At 39.5% G+C, this 16,657-nt stretch overlaps 1 protein-coding gene across 1 annotated transcript in view; it reads right to left on the bottom strand.

Annotated features, from left to right (window-relative positions):
• The window catches only part of GPC3 (glypican 3), a 439,275-nt gene that overhangs the window by 151,218 nt on the left and 271,400 nt on the right, over positions 1–16,657 (bottom strand). Inside the window, exons 4-5 of the mRNA XM_081222401.1 lie at positions 11,457–11,590; positions 658–783 (exon numbers count right to left, since the gene is read on the bottom strand). Of these exons, the coding sequence (XP_081078527.1) occupies positions 658–783; positions 11,457–11,590 (260 nt within the window). The remainder of the gene's footprint in view (positions 1–657; positions 784–11,456; positions 11,591–16,657) is intronic.

Genomic DNA, 16,657 nt, shown 5'->3' with positions numbered 1-16,657 from the left:
TTGCTGAAGAAATGAATATATATTATTTCCTTTCCAGCAATAAGCAAATTCTTCAGAGATGACGAATGTTAGCACAGATTATACTAAGAAACACTCAAATGATTAAACATTTCAGTAAAAATACTGTGAAATGGTACTCCTCCTTCCCTCCCCTTTCTTCTTTCCTCTATCTTCATCTAGAACACGGGGCACAGGGTGGGGGAGATAATGCTATTTCATAGGACTGATGTAAGGATAAAAAGAGTTAATACATATAAGCACTTAGCATGGTGCTTAACATGTAGTTAACTCTCAATAAATAACAGCTATTAGTACAAATATGATTTCTTCAAATCAATCAATCAATCAATAAGGGCCCACATAATGAGAAGATGGAAGAAGCCAAAGACACCTCTCCCCCCAAAAAAAGACTTGTTTTATGCTTTACAATTTGTAAAATGTTCCTGAATCCATAGTTCTCCATGTGCTTCAAAGTTTGTAAGTTCTATGAGGGCTATAAGTTATAGATGGCATCCGCCACGTCAGAGATGTTCATGTTCATGTGTATGTTTTTTTATAGAATTTTTCTCATGAAATGGAGAGAAGACATAACATTGAGATGAACATATGATAAGTATTCCTCAAATATTGCTATATTTAACATTAGAAAAAGATTACCTCTCCACGAGTTCTTGTCCATTCCAGCAAAGGGTGTCGTTTTCAGCCACAGGGCTATGGCTGCAGATGTAGCCAGGCAAAGCACTATAGAAGCTGATGAAAGATTTTAACTTCTGAATTAGTTCCCTGAAAGAAAAACAAAACATCTGTGTATAAGATGCAAGTAAACCCAGTATGAGGAAAGTTTAATTTCCTTATCAGCATGACAGAAAGGCTCTGCCAGGCTGATTAGAGCAATAAATGATTTAAAAAGACATTCTTGGCTACAAGGTCACAATTTAGGGTTTTTTTAATCAATAAAATGATAGAAAAACATTTGCCTGCCATATAAGGTGCTGTTCCTCTCAGAAGGATGATTTAATTCCACCATCCATTTTTCTAACACGTTCAGCTTCTATTTTTTGTTCAGATGCTGTTACCCGCATTCTCAAAGGTGCTGATTACAAGGCACACCGGAGCACTACATATCTTTTGGTTTCTGAGTGTAACTGAGTGCATTGATTGTAATTTACAATGCTATTACCCTAGTAATGGCCCCTTTCCATATAGACTCTGGCTAATAGTTGCAGATCAGAATCGCAGGGTGCTCAGAGCAGTATAAGCTCTGTGAAATTCTCCTGACAATATCATCAGAGAAACTCATATTTGCTAAAGGAGGAAGGTTTCTTTGTTCTTTGTTTATATATTGTGGTTCCTATGGGGGTGGGAGGGGTCCTAGTATATTTTATTATATATTTGCTCTGGCTTTCATGTTATGAGTGAGTGTGTGTGTGTGTGTGTGTGTGTGTGTGAGAGAGAGAGAGAGAGAGAGAGAGAGAGAGAGAGAGAGACACCAAGCGAACGTATTATATATGCAAATATGTATAAACACACACCCATAAATACCCAGCAAAACCTTTGGCCTATTATCTTCTTTCAGATGTACATGGACATACAAAATAAGACACTATAGACTGGAAAGAAGTATTTATGCTTATTAAGAAATATTAAAATATCTATGCAATAGATGTCCAGTAGTAAACAAACCAAAATAAAATACTCTTTATTTTCTAAAGCAATATTCCTTGTAGAAAGGAAGTTAAAGAGTACTTCATATATATTCAAGTCTATCTTAAGTCTTCACTAAGTTTTTAGAGACTCTCACCAGGGAATTTACTGGCAGTGGAGGAATTATGCAATACTGTCTCCTGGCTAACAATGGACTGACCTGATATATAGGCCTCTAGAGAAGCCCAGAAATGCCTTCTGGGGGTTGTTCTCAGATCTGGCCAAAAGAGGAAGACTGGTGGAAATTTTGTCTTGCATTTCATGCCATTTTCCATTTTATTACCATAAAACAATTCATTTCAACTAATAATTTAGAGAAAGAGAGAGAGAGAGTGTGCTTACGACACTCAGCACATCTTCACAAGGGCGCGGGTCACAGTAAAGCCAGGGTGATGTACAGAACAACTCGAGAAGGGTTATTGAGACATATATAACTCCTGATACCCCAGCAGTTACTTCCTGCTATGCTCAAACCCTCACAGCCTACTGCTGGTTGCTGAGCTCCATCAATCTCCAAAGTGAAGAGGCTCAATATAGGGCTCTGAAGATAAAAGTCAACACTATAGTTTCTCACAGAGGAAAAAGATGGGTTCAGTTAATGCTAATAGGGGAGATGCTCTGTTTTACAAGGTAATAATATGGTTCCCAAGAGTGGAAACTGAAAGACTAAAGGCTGAGTAATTCCCCTCATTCCATGAGGAAATGGAATACAGCCATTAGTCTATGGGAAGTGATGGCCCTCCCTTTAATGAAAGAGTTTCCCTTAGGCCTCCTCCTACCTTCAAACTCTCTCTCGCTAACATAGCACATAGCAAGAAAAATTGAATCTCATAGCAAAGCCTTCCAATTTGACTTCCCTAGAAGTTAAATCAAACAAACAAACAGAACACTCTGAACTTCTTCCAGCCTCCCAACTCTTGCAGTTTTTTTCTTGGCTGATCATAAAGATCATTGACAAACTGGAGAAGATGCAGAGAGGGTCTATCTAAATGTCAAAAGGCCAAAGGGCTGCGATAAACCTAAGACCTCCGACTTTAGTATGAAGGAATATTACTTGGTAGGGTCAAAATAAAAGTCTAAGAAAGCCACAAAGACTGTGAATAATGTCTAGGTCATCAAATTCTAGAACTCGGGGATCTCTCTGAAACTTGAACAAGGTAACTTGGGGAAATAAAAGACCATCCTGCTTCACAGAGTACTCAATACCTCCATACTACATACAGGATGGACCTAGGGAGAGAGAGTGTTTTTAAAACTTGCTTCTGAATTAGTTATTTTGAATTTAGAACACAGCTTCATTTAGGAACTATGATATAGTGATGGCTGGATTCTCAGAACAGCCCCTTAAAACCCATTAGGAGTAGGAGCTAAGAGCACTGCTTTTGGAGTCTGACCCACGTAAGTTTCAAATGCCAGTTACTCTCTCACTTATTTAACAGTGAAACCTTACTAGACAGATTCTAAACTTCTCTGAGGCTTAGTTTCTTTATCTGTAAAATGAAGCAAATGATAGGTTGCTGGGATGATTAAATGAGACAATGCATGTAAAGTGTTTAGCATAGTACCTGGCCCAGAGTAATACCTCCACCGTGTTAGCCATTTGGCAAGTTATTTCCATTATTATGAGCCTGTAGAATATAAATATAGTATATATATGAAATATATATTATATTCCAGATAAATTTATGTATGCAAGAGAATTAAGTTGTTTTCAAGTTCCAGATAACTTTACATGCACAAGATAAATAATACTTCATCTTGTAAGGTGGGTATTAAAGAGTACAACCATGTTTTCTCCCTAAATATTTTTCCTGTTATTCTTTTTCAAAAATTAGCTAGCTATTGGGCTGGGTAAATCACTGGACTAATCTGGTATAGCAGTTTAGATGGTCTTTGCCTGGTAGGAAAGTGGTGGTGGCCTTCACAAGGATTTGTGTCTAAGAATCTGAAATTGAGTATCAAATGTGGAAGACCAAGCTAAGATGAAGTCGAGTTTAAAAAGGTAGGTTAATCATCAGGGGAAGGCAAATCAAAACCACAGTAAGATACCACTTCAAGACGACTATAATAAAAAAGACAACAAGTGCTGGGAAGGGTGGGGAGAAATTGGAACTCCCACACATTGCTGGTGGGAATGTAAAACAGCACAACCACTGTGGAAAATAGTTTGGTGGTTCTTCACAAAGTTAAGCATAGAGTTACCACATGACCCAGCAATTCCACTACTAGGTATATAGCCAAAATAATTAAAAGCAAGTACTCAAATAAGTACATGTACACGCATGCTCATAGCAGTACTATTAACAATAGCCAAAAGGCGGAACAAGACAGATAGGTAAACAAACACATATTCTATACAATGGAATATTATTCTGTCTTAAAAAAAGTATTCCTGCATGCTACAACATGGGTGAACCTTGAAAACATTATGCTAAGTGAAAGAAACCAATCATGAAGGATCACATATTATATGATTCCATTTATGTGAAATGTCCAGAATAGGCAAATTTAGAGAGGCATAAAGTAGATTAGTGGTTGCTTTGGGCTGGGGGGATGACGGTTGGGGAATGATTGCTAAAAGGTATGGGATTTCTTCTTGAGGTGATGAAGATGTTCTAAAATTGATTGTGGTGATGGTTGCACAACTCTGTGAATATAATAAAAACAGCTGAATTATATACTTTAAATGGATGAATTGTATGGCGTGTGGATTATATCTCAATAAAGCTGTTATTGAGATTTACCTCCAAAAAAGGGTAGAGAAGAGGTGAAATATGTCTCAGAGAAAGAGAGGCTTTGTCTACAAGAGAGAGATACTCCTTGGAATAGTGGAAAGAGACGATCAGGAGAGCTCGGAAAGAGCCAGGTTTGGATGGACATGAAACAACGGCCCGGGTGAAGGGTGAGAAAAGAAATTTATAAGGGCCACAACTTCAGCACTGCAAGAGCTGCAAACAGTGGTAAAAATCTATTTCTTCCTTCATCTTATAAAATGAAGTCTGCTTTTTTCTCCTCATAAAAGAAATATATGGTCACTATTGAAAATTTATAAAATATAGAAAAGTAGAAGGGGGAAAAAAACCTTATTTATAGTGCTACCAGCCAGATAAGTCACACTTAATATTTGGATATATTTCCTTTCTAGACTTTCCTCTCCAGTGAAGTTTTATGTTTATTTCTCTAAAACCTATTCTTCTTGATAGGCTTGTTCACCGAGTTCTTTTTGGTTCTCAGTGTATATTATTCCCATTAGAACCCACCTAGAATCCCAGGTAGATTTGATTAGAAAAGAACATCAAAATAATGAAATAAATGCTGGTTTTCAAGTAATTCCCAGGACCTGTGGGATGAGGCAGTAGCCACTTCAGTGAGAACAAGGAGCAGGGCTCCAGCACATTTAGCAAACTGGCCAACACTCCCCAAACACAGTGTTATGGTGCAGGCCATTCCTTCACGCAAAAGCTTCTAAATACTGTGAGAAAACAAATTTTGGTTTCCAAAGAAACTTTGATTTTTGAAAGGAAAGCCAGACATCCTATTTTTCAGGGTAGAAGACTTTCTAAACTGTTGGAGAGTTAATGAGCTTTTCAAAAGAGGGCGACAACAGGTAATAACATCCTCTGACATCACAGCCCTGAAAGCAGCAGAGTGTGACAGGAGTAGTTTACTGCCTACTGGGTTTACTGCGCCTGTCTTATTTCTTCTCTTCTTCGTCACTCCTTCCTAAACTTGTTCTGGCATGGGAATTAAGTGTATTTTATTTTTACCTTTTCTTAAATAAAGCTTTCTATCTCCCTGCTTATAATTTTAAAAGGAGGTGAGTTGCATATATTTCTATTTATCTCTTTGAAGAAAGATACCTGAAACTAAATTAAGTGACATATTAATTACCCATGTATGACTCAGCCCAGATTTCTTTTCTTTGTGCTAGTAACCCATGACAGACAACAAAAGAATCTCCACCCATGAACTAAGGCAGTCTGCTCAACTGAATTGTCTCTGGAAAAAAAAAGGATAAAAGTTTGGACAATTAGTTGCCTGGGATGGGGAAACAATTTGGTTGAAGGGAATGCTCTTTGATTCGAATTCCACTTTATTCTAATCATACATGCCAAACATACCATTTGACATATAAATAGTGAACCCTACGGCTCTCACTTGGGACAAACCCAATGCTTGCTCACAGCAGTCTACTCAGGAAAAAGAGTCTCTTCAATGTGTTAAATGTGGAACTAAAGGACAGGGCCCCTTTGCATGCGCGAGCCATTTTGAAATACTGCAGCTAGGCGCCCGTGATCTTCCCTGGGGGGCTCCCACCATCCTCAAGAGAAGCGTCCCCTTCTTGGGTTGTGGCCGAGGGGATTCCCTTTGCTTTCTTGCAATGATTTGCTTGGGCAAGCATCAAAGCAGCACTAATTGGAAACCACTGCAAGTAAAAAGCAGCCTTTCATCCCCAGCTGCAGATCCTGAACTTTTCTCCTTTATCATTAAGGATCTTATTTTTCTTAATATAAAATAATATGAGCTCATTATTTAAAAAAAAACACAGAAAAGCCCATAAACTATTTATCATCAGAATGATGCAGAATCACACTTATTTCTGCTGCAGAGAACCTTTCATGGCCTGACCCCAAGCTATAATTTTCTACATTCCAGAGACTAGCCCACACTTTTTCTCATACTGTTCCCTTTGCCTGGAATACCCTCTTTTCCCTCCTCCATCTGTTGAATTTCTACTCTTCCTTCAAGGCCCAGCTCAAGAGTTACCTTTTCGCAGGAGAGCTGCTAACCTTCCCATCTATGACGCGGCCACTCTTCTGTACACAGCTCTGTTTTGGCACTCACCCCTCAATGCATCAAAATGATTTGTGTGTCTGTCTCCCTAACTACGTTAGGAGCTTCTCCTAGTCCTCAGAGCCTAATCCTTACACCAGCATAGATGGTGTTCACAAAAGTTGAAAGAGGTAGAGTCCTATTTAGGGCAGAATGACTTGCACCAGACCTGAAACTCGTCGATTCACTCAGGACATACTTTGTTTTGTTCAGAGGGTGGAAGGCAGCCGTCTGAGAGGGAGTGGGAGTAAGCATTGATTCTGGACCAGGGAGCTGAGATCAGCTTTTGTTCTTTTCTTTCTAGGTCATTTACTAGTGTCACCTAATCCACTGCCCCTTTAGACCAAGTCAGAGAGGAAAGGGAGGAGGGGGAGTGCAGGACAGGGAAGGCTGGAAATACGTAGATGTACTTTCACAAGGGTGGAGGGACTGTGTGACTTTCTCACAGGTTAGCATCTGGGCCAGAAGCTTCGTGTGTAGATGCTGAATGGATTATATTCAACTACAGATTTTGTGTTTGGAAAAGGGAAAGATATTGCTCATGTCATAAAATACCAAACTTTATGGGCGATATGCAAATGACAGGGTACACATTATCATAGGGGAAGTGGTGAAAGAGACATTCAATAGGGCAAAGGAGGGAAAGCCTGACATCTGAGAGGAGCTGAAAATATTAGAGTTGGAAAGGCCTGTGAAAATGTCATTTCTTTTATTCTGATTGTACCACTTATGCATCTTGTCCTACACTCACTGTTTTAAATCTGATGACAGATATTTTCTATATTTGTATCCGAAAGGAATGCTGAGTCCCATACTTAGGCCACCAGTTGAGTACCAAATCGCCTTTAAATTGAACTAAGCTATTTCTAAGATTAGTTGTGTGTTGCAGACTACCCAGTTGGGGGCAGACAAAACAAACAGATGACTTCTGAATGCTACCAAAGGAATCCTGCGTTTCTTTGTGTGTTTTTATTTTAATAAGGCAACGGGGCTTTTCAACTCACAATCAAATTCAGACAGCTTGCTCACAACCTCCACAGACTGAATGCTACAATAGAGTTCCTTTCTAATTATCATATTCTTAACCACAGAGGACGGAGCTGGAGCATTGGTGCGAGGGATGCTGGAGGTACATATATTTTTTTGGACAGTGTGAAATCCTGTGCAGAACATACTGAGAAATGTACAGAGGTTCTAACAGCCTGCCACATCAGATTGCAGGGGGCAGTGCATTTAGCAAGAGATCATCTTAATCCCCTATTCTCCACTCTCCCTAAGAGGGGTTACAATGCTATTTGACAGAGTTAAATGAAATCAGACACTCTCCTGTTGTTTTATTTTCTTATTCTGCCAGAGAATTCAGAAGGAAGGGCTCCATCTCAGTTTTGCTTCAGTGTGCAAAAAAGATGAGAAATACCATGGAGTGGGCTCATGTTCCCAACACCCAAAGGAGCCCTGCCTGACTACCACTTACTTAAGTCTACGGGCTTTTGCAATTTTTCTTACTATCCTTTCTTTTCTTTGGGGGTTAGCAACACATTCAAAAACCAGTCTAAACAAAGTATCAAATCTGGGTGCTTAGCCAAAAACTCATTTACCGATTTTTTCTTTCCCTGGAGGAATCAACATCCATAGAGCCCTCCCTGGTAAGGCGAAAGGGAATAGGTCCCACAGAGCCCAAGATAGAAGCCATGGCAGCAGGACCTTAATAAACGAACATCCTATTTACTTATCAATGTGTCTAGGTTGACAGGGTGATCTCAAAATGCGACTGGAATACTGTGTTTATTTTGAAAAAGCATTGCATGTGATTCTGTTACAAATTAATATACCACATCCTCAATGAAGCCTCCACTATACCTGGGCAGAGGTTCTCTCCTTCCCTGTAGGCTGCCTCTTTGCACTTACAAAACTGTTTTGAAATGATCGCTATTTAAGTCTATTTCCACATTAGACTGATTTGGAGAGCAGAGACTGTGTCTTGATTTCCAGCGCACAGTATACATTATGGCACATAATAGGTGTTTCCCAAATTTCTGCTGAATTGAACAATATATAATATATATATAATAATGCTATATATATAATGTTTTATTAATATTATACTATAAATGTAATATAAATATAATATATAAAACAAACATTACTTATAATTTCTATTTTATTTTATATTTTATAAATAATTAATCTATAATATTATATAAATTCCTCACTTCAGTGCAATACGCAAGAGGTTTCCACTAGTTAAAGGTCAATAAGTGAGGTTAATTCCTCAGGTGGTTTGGGCAAAGAGTGAAAGCAATGGAGAGCAATGGACAAAGGACAGAAAGGGGATAAAGAGGGCCTGGAGAAATGGCCTAATTTTGTCTTCCCAGAAAGACAAAAATTTTCCCAAAGAACCCCTATGGTATATGGAAATGGTTCTCAGAGTATTTTGGTGCCAGGACCCCTGTGGTGGTTTTAAATATGTCCAGGGAGTTCCCTGGCAGTCCACTGGTTAAGACTCTGTGCTTCTACTGCAAGGGGCCCAGGTTCGATCCTTGTTTGGGGAACTAAGATCCCACATGCCGTGTGGCACAGCCAAAATATAAATAAATAAATAAATAAAAATAAGTAAATAAATTAAAAAGTCGACACACTCTTTGATACTGCTCCTTTCAAGAGGTGGAGCTTAATTTCCCTCCCCTTGAATGTGGACTAGAACTGGTGACTTGCTTCTAGCAAATTGAATATGTCAGAAGTGACAGTATGTCACTTCAAAGACTAGGTCGTGAAAGACATCTCAGCTTTCTCCTTGCTCTCTTCCCTGGCTCACTTATTCTGGAGAAGCCAGCAGCCATGCTCTGAGGACACTCAGAAGGTCCGTGCGGTGAGAAACTGAGGCCTCCTTCAAACAACCAACCAGCACTAACTTGCTCCATGTGTAAATGAGCCACCATTAAAGTGGACGCTCTAGCCTCAGTCAACACTCAGTGGACTGCAGCTCCAGGTAACACCTTGACCAAAATTTCTTTGAGACTGAGGACCACCCAGCTAAGCCGCTCCCAAATTCCTGACAGAAACTGTGAGATAATAAATGTTTGCTGTTTTAAATAACTATGTTTTGTAGTAACTTGTTATATAGCACTAGATAACCAACATAACCCAAAGGGTCCCCCCCCACCCCCGGCCGTACCATTCGGCACGTAGGATCTTAGTTCCCTGACCAGGGATGGAACCCACGCCCCCTACAGTGGAAGCATGGATTCTTAATCACTGGGCCTCCAGGGAAGTCCCTTTTCTTTCTTTCTTTCTTTCTTTTCTTCTTTTCCAAAGGGTTCTTAAAAATTATTATGGACCCCAAAGAGCTTTTGTTTACATGACATATATTTATTGATATCTACTGTTTTAGAAATTAAAACTCAGGAAAAATATTTTTAATTTATTATTAATTTTAAACTAACAGTAATAAGTCTATATGTTAGCATAAATTACATTTTTATGAAAAAAGTGAGAAAAGCGGTAATGCTTCTGCATTTTTGCAAAATATCTTTACTGCCTGTCTTAATAGGAGTTAGCTAAATTCTCCCATTGGCTTCTGCATTTAATGTGTTGCCATATTTTATTTTGGTTGAAGTGTATGAATAAAAGCCAGCTTCACATAGATATGTAGTTAGTAAAAGGAGGATCTTACAGACCCTCTGAAAGGGTTTTTCTGGGACTCCCTGAGTTCTCAAATCACACTTCAAAACTGCTGCTACAGGGAAACTAGAAATTTATTAGGTTGGAAGTCACCAAAAGAAAATGTTACTTCCTGAAATGCTTCTTTGGAGGACTATCTCCCAAGTGCCCTTACTGCCCTCTCTCACTCTAAACTGTGTCATATATGCCTAAGTTACCGTTTCAAAATCTCCTGTGGTAAATGGACATGAAAGGAATAATTTAGCCCAAATATGAGACTATTACTTATTCCATCTCTTAATTTTCCATCTCTAGGCCAATCTCTCCCAATCCTCTCAAAGTCATCATGAGGCAGAACTCATGTCTAGCATTCTTAAGCCACGGGCAGGGTTGGCTACCTGTGCAGTCCTTTTGGGGAAATCAGTTCTCCCAGATTTGTGTTGAGCTTCCCAATCCAATTTTCACCCCTTATTTGTAACCATGAAACTAGAATAGGGAAGGAGGGAATCTGGATAGGGGGAGGAGGAATGAAGAGAATAAACAACAAACTTTAGTTTGGTCCCTTGACTGCTGTCTTAAGGAACAGAAACCAAATCCTTCATTTTATCATTCTTAAAAGAGTGTGTACTACTTTATTTTAAATAGATAACTAACAAGGACCTACTGTAAAGCACAGGGAACTCGGCTCAATATTCTTTAATAACCTAAATGGGAAAAGAATTTGAAAAAGAATGGATACCTGTATGGGTATAACTGAATCACTTTGCTGTACCCCAGTAACTAACACATCATGTTAATCAACTATACTCCAATATAAAATAAAAAAAAATCTTTTTAAAGAGTGTGTAGAGTGTGAAGTGTGTGTGTATACACATGAGTGTCTTGCCAGTTTCTCTTTGGTGAACTCACCCCTGACTCACTGTTTGTGGAAAGCCACAAACCAAGCCAGGGAATTGTGAGACCAGATCATAAACAGAAAAGGTTTTGTTTAATCAATAAAGATCCTGAATAGAGAAGTCTATTCCACCCTGTGTTGCTGTACTGGATATTTACATATGGTAAATTTACATTTAAATATGGCTTGGATATAAAACAATATCTTTTTTCTTTAACATTAACAGATGATAGATTTAATTAATCAAACACTCTACTCAGAAGAACTAAATAACATGTATTTAAGAAGCATCCCTCCAATGGTTTTTGACCTTAAAACACAATTGCTAATTGTATGCTGAAGTAAAGAAAAAAAAATCTCTTACCTTCTTCGGCTGGATAAGGTTTCTTCATGTTCTACATGAGCAACTTTTAATACCTTCTTGTCAATAAACAAATCTTCAGGATAATAAGCTGATCTATACTGACGTTGTTGAGAATGGGCACATAACTTGCCAATCTGAAAAAAGAAATGCAATATAATTATATGATACTTTCGCAGACATGATAGTAGAAACAAATTCTGAAACGCACTTCAATTTCTTCCCCAATTTCTTTTTAAAGAGCAGAACGAAGCTCTTACTGGAGTAAAAAAATGGTGATAATGCTTTTAGAGCAAAGAACCATCTGTGGAAAAGAAGGTTGAAGACTGTGGTAGGGGGCACTTTGAGCACAGTCTATTCAGAGACTTCCTAAGATGAAAATGCTTTTTCTCTATAGTGAAGCACACATTTGAGAGGACACTCCACACAGGATTTATGCTACTGATACCTTTCAATGGCACTTGATATTTATCCCTATGAAGTTCACAAATGGGAACTGCCAAGTTTAGGAAAGTATGGTGAAGGAAGTGAGGGGTGTGTGAGCGATGTGTAGAGGAGTCTGCTAATAGAAGAGCGACCTCCTGCGCACAAAGTGCTCCTGATTCTTCTATTTTGTTAGCTCTTTTTTTAATGATATAAGTTTCAGGTGTACAGCATTATAATTTAAAGCTTAGCTTTTTTATACTCATGTAGTAACGATAACAATGGCAACAGCTTTCTTAGTTTTCTCAATTCTAAATGATTGATTTGGTTAAATTACTTGTAGATTTGTTATTTTTTTTCACTTTTGGTCAAAAGCCTGAATGAACTTCTGTATAAATAAGTATGAATATTAACATATGTCTCCCTTGTGCCAGACACTATGTTGCATTTCTTTGTGTGTTATTTTACTAAGGCAAAGGGCTTTTCAATTCATAATCAGATTCAGACAGCCCCATTTTATAGCTGAGGAAATTGAGGCTCAGAGGAGTTAAGTGACTTGCCTAAGACAAATAGGCAGTGGATTCACTGTCTGACTTTGAACCCATTTGTCTGACTTCAAAGCTAATGCAATATCACCTTCTGAGAAGATAATGCTTTATTTTCAGTTGCTTACATTCTACATTTTGGGGGGAAAAAAGAATTCTCAGTTCTCAAAAACATAGCCAACATAGCCAAGGTGAAAATGTACATTGTATACTTTAGGAAAAATACTAGAAATACCTTGTGAAAACAAGAGTTATATCTTTGTCACTTCTGTACCTCCATGGAATTCACACTGGATTTTGTACACTTAGGCCCTTAGTAAAGACAAATTAATTGAAGTGAACTGAAGGAAAATCCTCGTGCCCAATCTGGCACACCATTCCACTGATAGGCCATGGGCTCTGAGTTGTAATCCCAGCTTTTGGATTCCTGAAGATAGCCCTGAAATATTCTCTAAGTTATGTATCTCTTTATAAAAGCATAAATGGCACTTGGTTTGTACAGCTTTGGAAAGTTATCCATATATAAATAAAGTTTTGAATTAGAAAAAAATCTAGAATCAGCAGTAGCATCACCTTTTATGAAAGACAGCAGCTATAGTATGATATTCAGACAACTTCTGAATAGTTTATCTTAATGGGAATGAAACAAAGGTTGCAGACACTTTAAAATATTCCATTTGGTTTTGGAATGTATGATACTGATTTTTTCAGATGTGTTTATGTAATGCTATTTGACTTGGGCTAATATGAACTTCAAATGAAGAATCTGCAATCTCTGAATTTGCCCTACTTGGTAGCAGTCCAGTAGGGTACTTTAGGTAGGGGACTGCCCGGCTGTACTGTGGAGTTAACTTCCAATCACTTCCAAAGCACATAATGCAGCGACAAATAACTGAGGGTAGCCTCATAAAATCATAAAATTATGTCCATAGACACATATGTGTTTCTTTGTTAAACTGCAGGTGAGCGTTCATGGAACAAAACCTTGATTTTTCCTTCCATAAATATCTATTTGTGACTCTGGGAACATACATCAATATGAGAGTCTATTTCACCAGGATCAAAGTATTCTTCATCAGCACGTTGGGGAGCACAGGACACATTCTCTTGATTGACACACCTGTTCCAAATCCAGCACCAAAATCAAAATCTTTCACAGTAACTTGCCTACTTGCAACCCATAGCTGTGAAATCTCCCTCCCCATTGAAAGACCGCCCCTTGTATCAGTGAATACTAACTGGAACCCAGCAAGACTTGAAAGGTTTTAGCCCCTCCCAATCTATTGGAAAGGGCTGCAACTGAGGCAAAAGTAGGAAGGTTAAGAACAAATGAGAATGTAGCCAGCCTGCAGTCTGACCCTTCTTCCCAAGCCACCCAATGTGGCATTATCAAGCCGACTTCCCAAGGCTCTGTGTGGGATAAGGGGCAAACAATGGTATCCTGCCAACACCCCCATCTGAAATCTGCCAGGTCTTATCAGAAAGCCTGTATTTTCTTCCACAAATCTACCATGAAGCAAATTCTTCTCATATACAAAGTATTTCTCAAATGTAGACACCCCCTTTGGGCCCTTCTCTCCACATCTTTTACCTCCACACTGTGTGAGCCATAGGTGAATATTACGAGCTTATTTTGAGAAGTGGACACAAAAAGAAAACATAATTTACAAAGAGGTGGGGTATTAACATTAAAGAGGTCCTTTCAGCTTTATACTTGGGAAACATCAGGCTATGCTGGGAGACCTGGGTCTTATTCTACAGCTGTACTTGCTAAAGAAGCTAGCCTCCCAAGCGGCAATTGAGAAATTAGTATCCTGCCCAGGAGTTTTAGGCTCTTAAATAAAAAATGCAATCCAATTTCCTTTCATGGACTCATGTACCTAGTCAAGGATACCACTATCTTTAAATTTAGTTAGTTGGACTGAATTTATTGGACAGAAAGGTGTCTCTATCAATAGACCTGGAATATAAAACCTTTTTGTTTTCCGTGAACTGTGATTCCTAATGGTACCTTTATATATGTGCCAGAACCTGCGGCAAGGAAAGCAACAGTGCTCTGAAATGTTATAAGACCTTGAAGTGTTATAAGAAGGCAGGGCCTCTGACCATATCCAGGCCAGCAATTCATTCTAGTAACCCTAGCACCATTCTTCTCTAAGCAGGGTCCAGAAGCACTGGCTTTATACATACATGAGGAAAATACACTGCTGGGCCCAGCAAGGTATTCCTAAGTAAGAGCCTGGTAGACTGGACATCACGAAGTGCAGCCTACAACCCCACTTCTACCTCTCACTCACAGAAGGACTTCCTTTTGACCTGCTCCCACAGTTTCACTCCACGCTAGTCTCAAACAGAAGAGGAAGATATGGTATTTGAAGTGCCATATTTTATTCTGGGCTCCTTTGAAAAAGGGAGGGAGGAATTACTTTGCAAGTAGAGTATGTTACCAAAGATTCTGAAATCATGCCAAGCATTTGGATTTGATGCAATTCACGCATGCACCCCATAACTGACATGTCAAGATACTCCACTGGTTACTTTCATCCTTGGAACCCCATTCATTGTTGGTTCTAGGAACTCTCAGGTGACAAAAACTCAGACTTGATCTTTCCCCGAGGATGGCTGAGCAGAGAAAGTGAGCCTATACTGTAAGCTTCTCATCAACACCAATACCTCATTCCAGGCTAATGCTTCACAGAAAACTTCTATATCCATTCTCCATTCTATCCAGTGAGTCCTACAACAACCCTCTGAGGCATACAGTGCAGGTATTATTGACCTCATTTTAGAGATAAGGAAAGAGGCTCACAGAGGTTAAGGAACTGAAACAAAGTCAAATGGCTAGGAAAGGGCAGAGCCGGGGCTCGAACCCAGACCTGTCTGACTTTAAAACCTATGTTTTTCTTTTAACTTTTTCCCCCTATGCCATGGATTTCTGGCAAGAGGGTAGACTCTGGGGCTCCCAGTATTGGGTGTGGCCCAGTTCTACAGCCCTGTGGACATCCCATCCATAATTGGAGAAAGATAATGATTATGAAGACTGTAAAACTGTACTTCAAAGAAGGGCCAGTTATTAAAGATAAACAGAAAACTGGCATCCAATTTTAACCTAAGTTTCAGGCAGTATTGCTTGTGGAATGATGTAAACTCTTTGACCCGCCAGGCAAGAGTGATTTCATAACCATACTAAATCACTGGATGTCAACTTCTGTGTGCTGTGGGAAAGATGGTCCTCAAGTAGGCCCAGGCTGCTGCCTGCAGGATACCCCTGGAGCCAGCCTCCTGAAGTCAGATTCTTGGATTGGCTACAAAATCTTCTGTAATTTCTACAATTTACCCCAGGGCTCACCTGATGTCTGGCCTGAGTATACTCTCTATAGTTTCCCCCTGAAAGTAGATTCCAGGTTGATCCTATGCCTACAAAAACAAAACGGGTTTAAGCTTTTAGCTATAAGAGCCAAAAAGATTAGAAAATGGGGGGGGTGGTGGTGCAACTACATTAAAGAGTATCTCTGACTCTCTCCTACTCTTAACTAGCCCTAAAAGATCTACTCTGCTCTCAATTTAAAAATCAGATGTACAGGGGCTTCCCTGGTGGCACAGTGGTTGAGAGTCCGCCTGCCGATGCAAGGGACATGGGTTCGTGCCCCGGTCTGGGAGGATCCCACGTGCCACGGAGCAGCTGGGCCCGTGAGCCATGGCCTCTGAGCCTGCGCGTCCGGAGCCTGTGCTCCGCAACGGGAGAGGCCACAACAGTGAGAGGCCCGAATATCGCAACAACAACAAAAAAAAATATCAGATGTATGACTTTACATTCTCCTTCTCAAGAAGTGGATAAGAGGGGTGTGTGTGTGTATGTGAGTCTGTGTGTTCTAACTTATATGGCCCATAACAGAAGGAAGAGCAGGAGGGACGGGGAAGAAGAGGAGGAAGGAGAGGAGGAAGCAGAAGTGGAAAGAGAAAAGTTCCCATCACTAAGTCTGTGGCAGGAGAAGACCCAGGGACACACCAGTCTGCCCTCAGAAATCTGACAGCTTTTGACAGAGAAGATGGAGGTCGCACTGAATTGTACTCAGGGAGCAGTACAACTCGTTCCCTCTCAAGAGCTGTACCTGAGGCCACCAAGACTTGAGGACCTCTAGAGGACTTTTTCAGTTTTATTTAATTATACAATAACTATTCTGCTAGAATCCAGCTGATGACTGTGGTACCAAGGAGTGCTTTTCTGAAAACTGT

Source organism: Mesoplodon bidens (assembly GCF_964165515.1).
Source record: "Mesoplodon bidens genome assembly, chromosome: X".
NCBI classification, from domain to species: domain Eukaryota; kingdom Metazoa; phylum Chordata; class Mammalia; order Artiodactyla; family Ziphiidae; genus Mesoplodon; species Mesoplodon bidens.
Note: the sequence above shows the minus strand (reverse complement) of the source record. Positions and strands in the feature narration are given on the sequence as shown.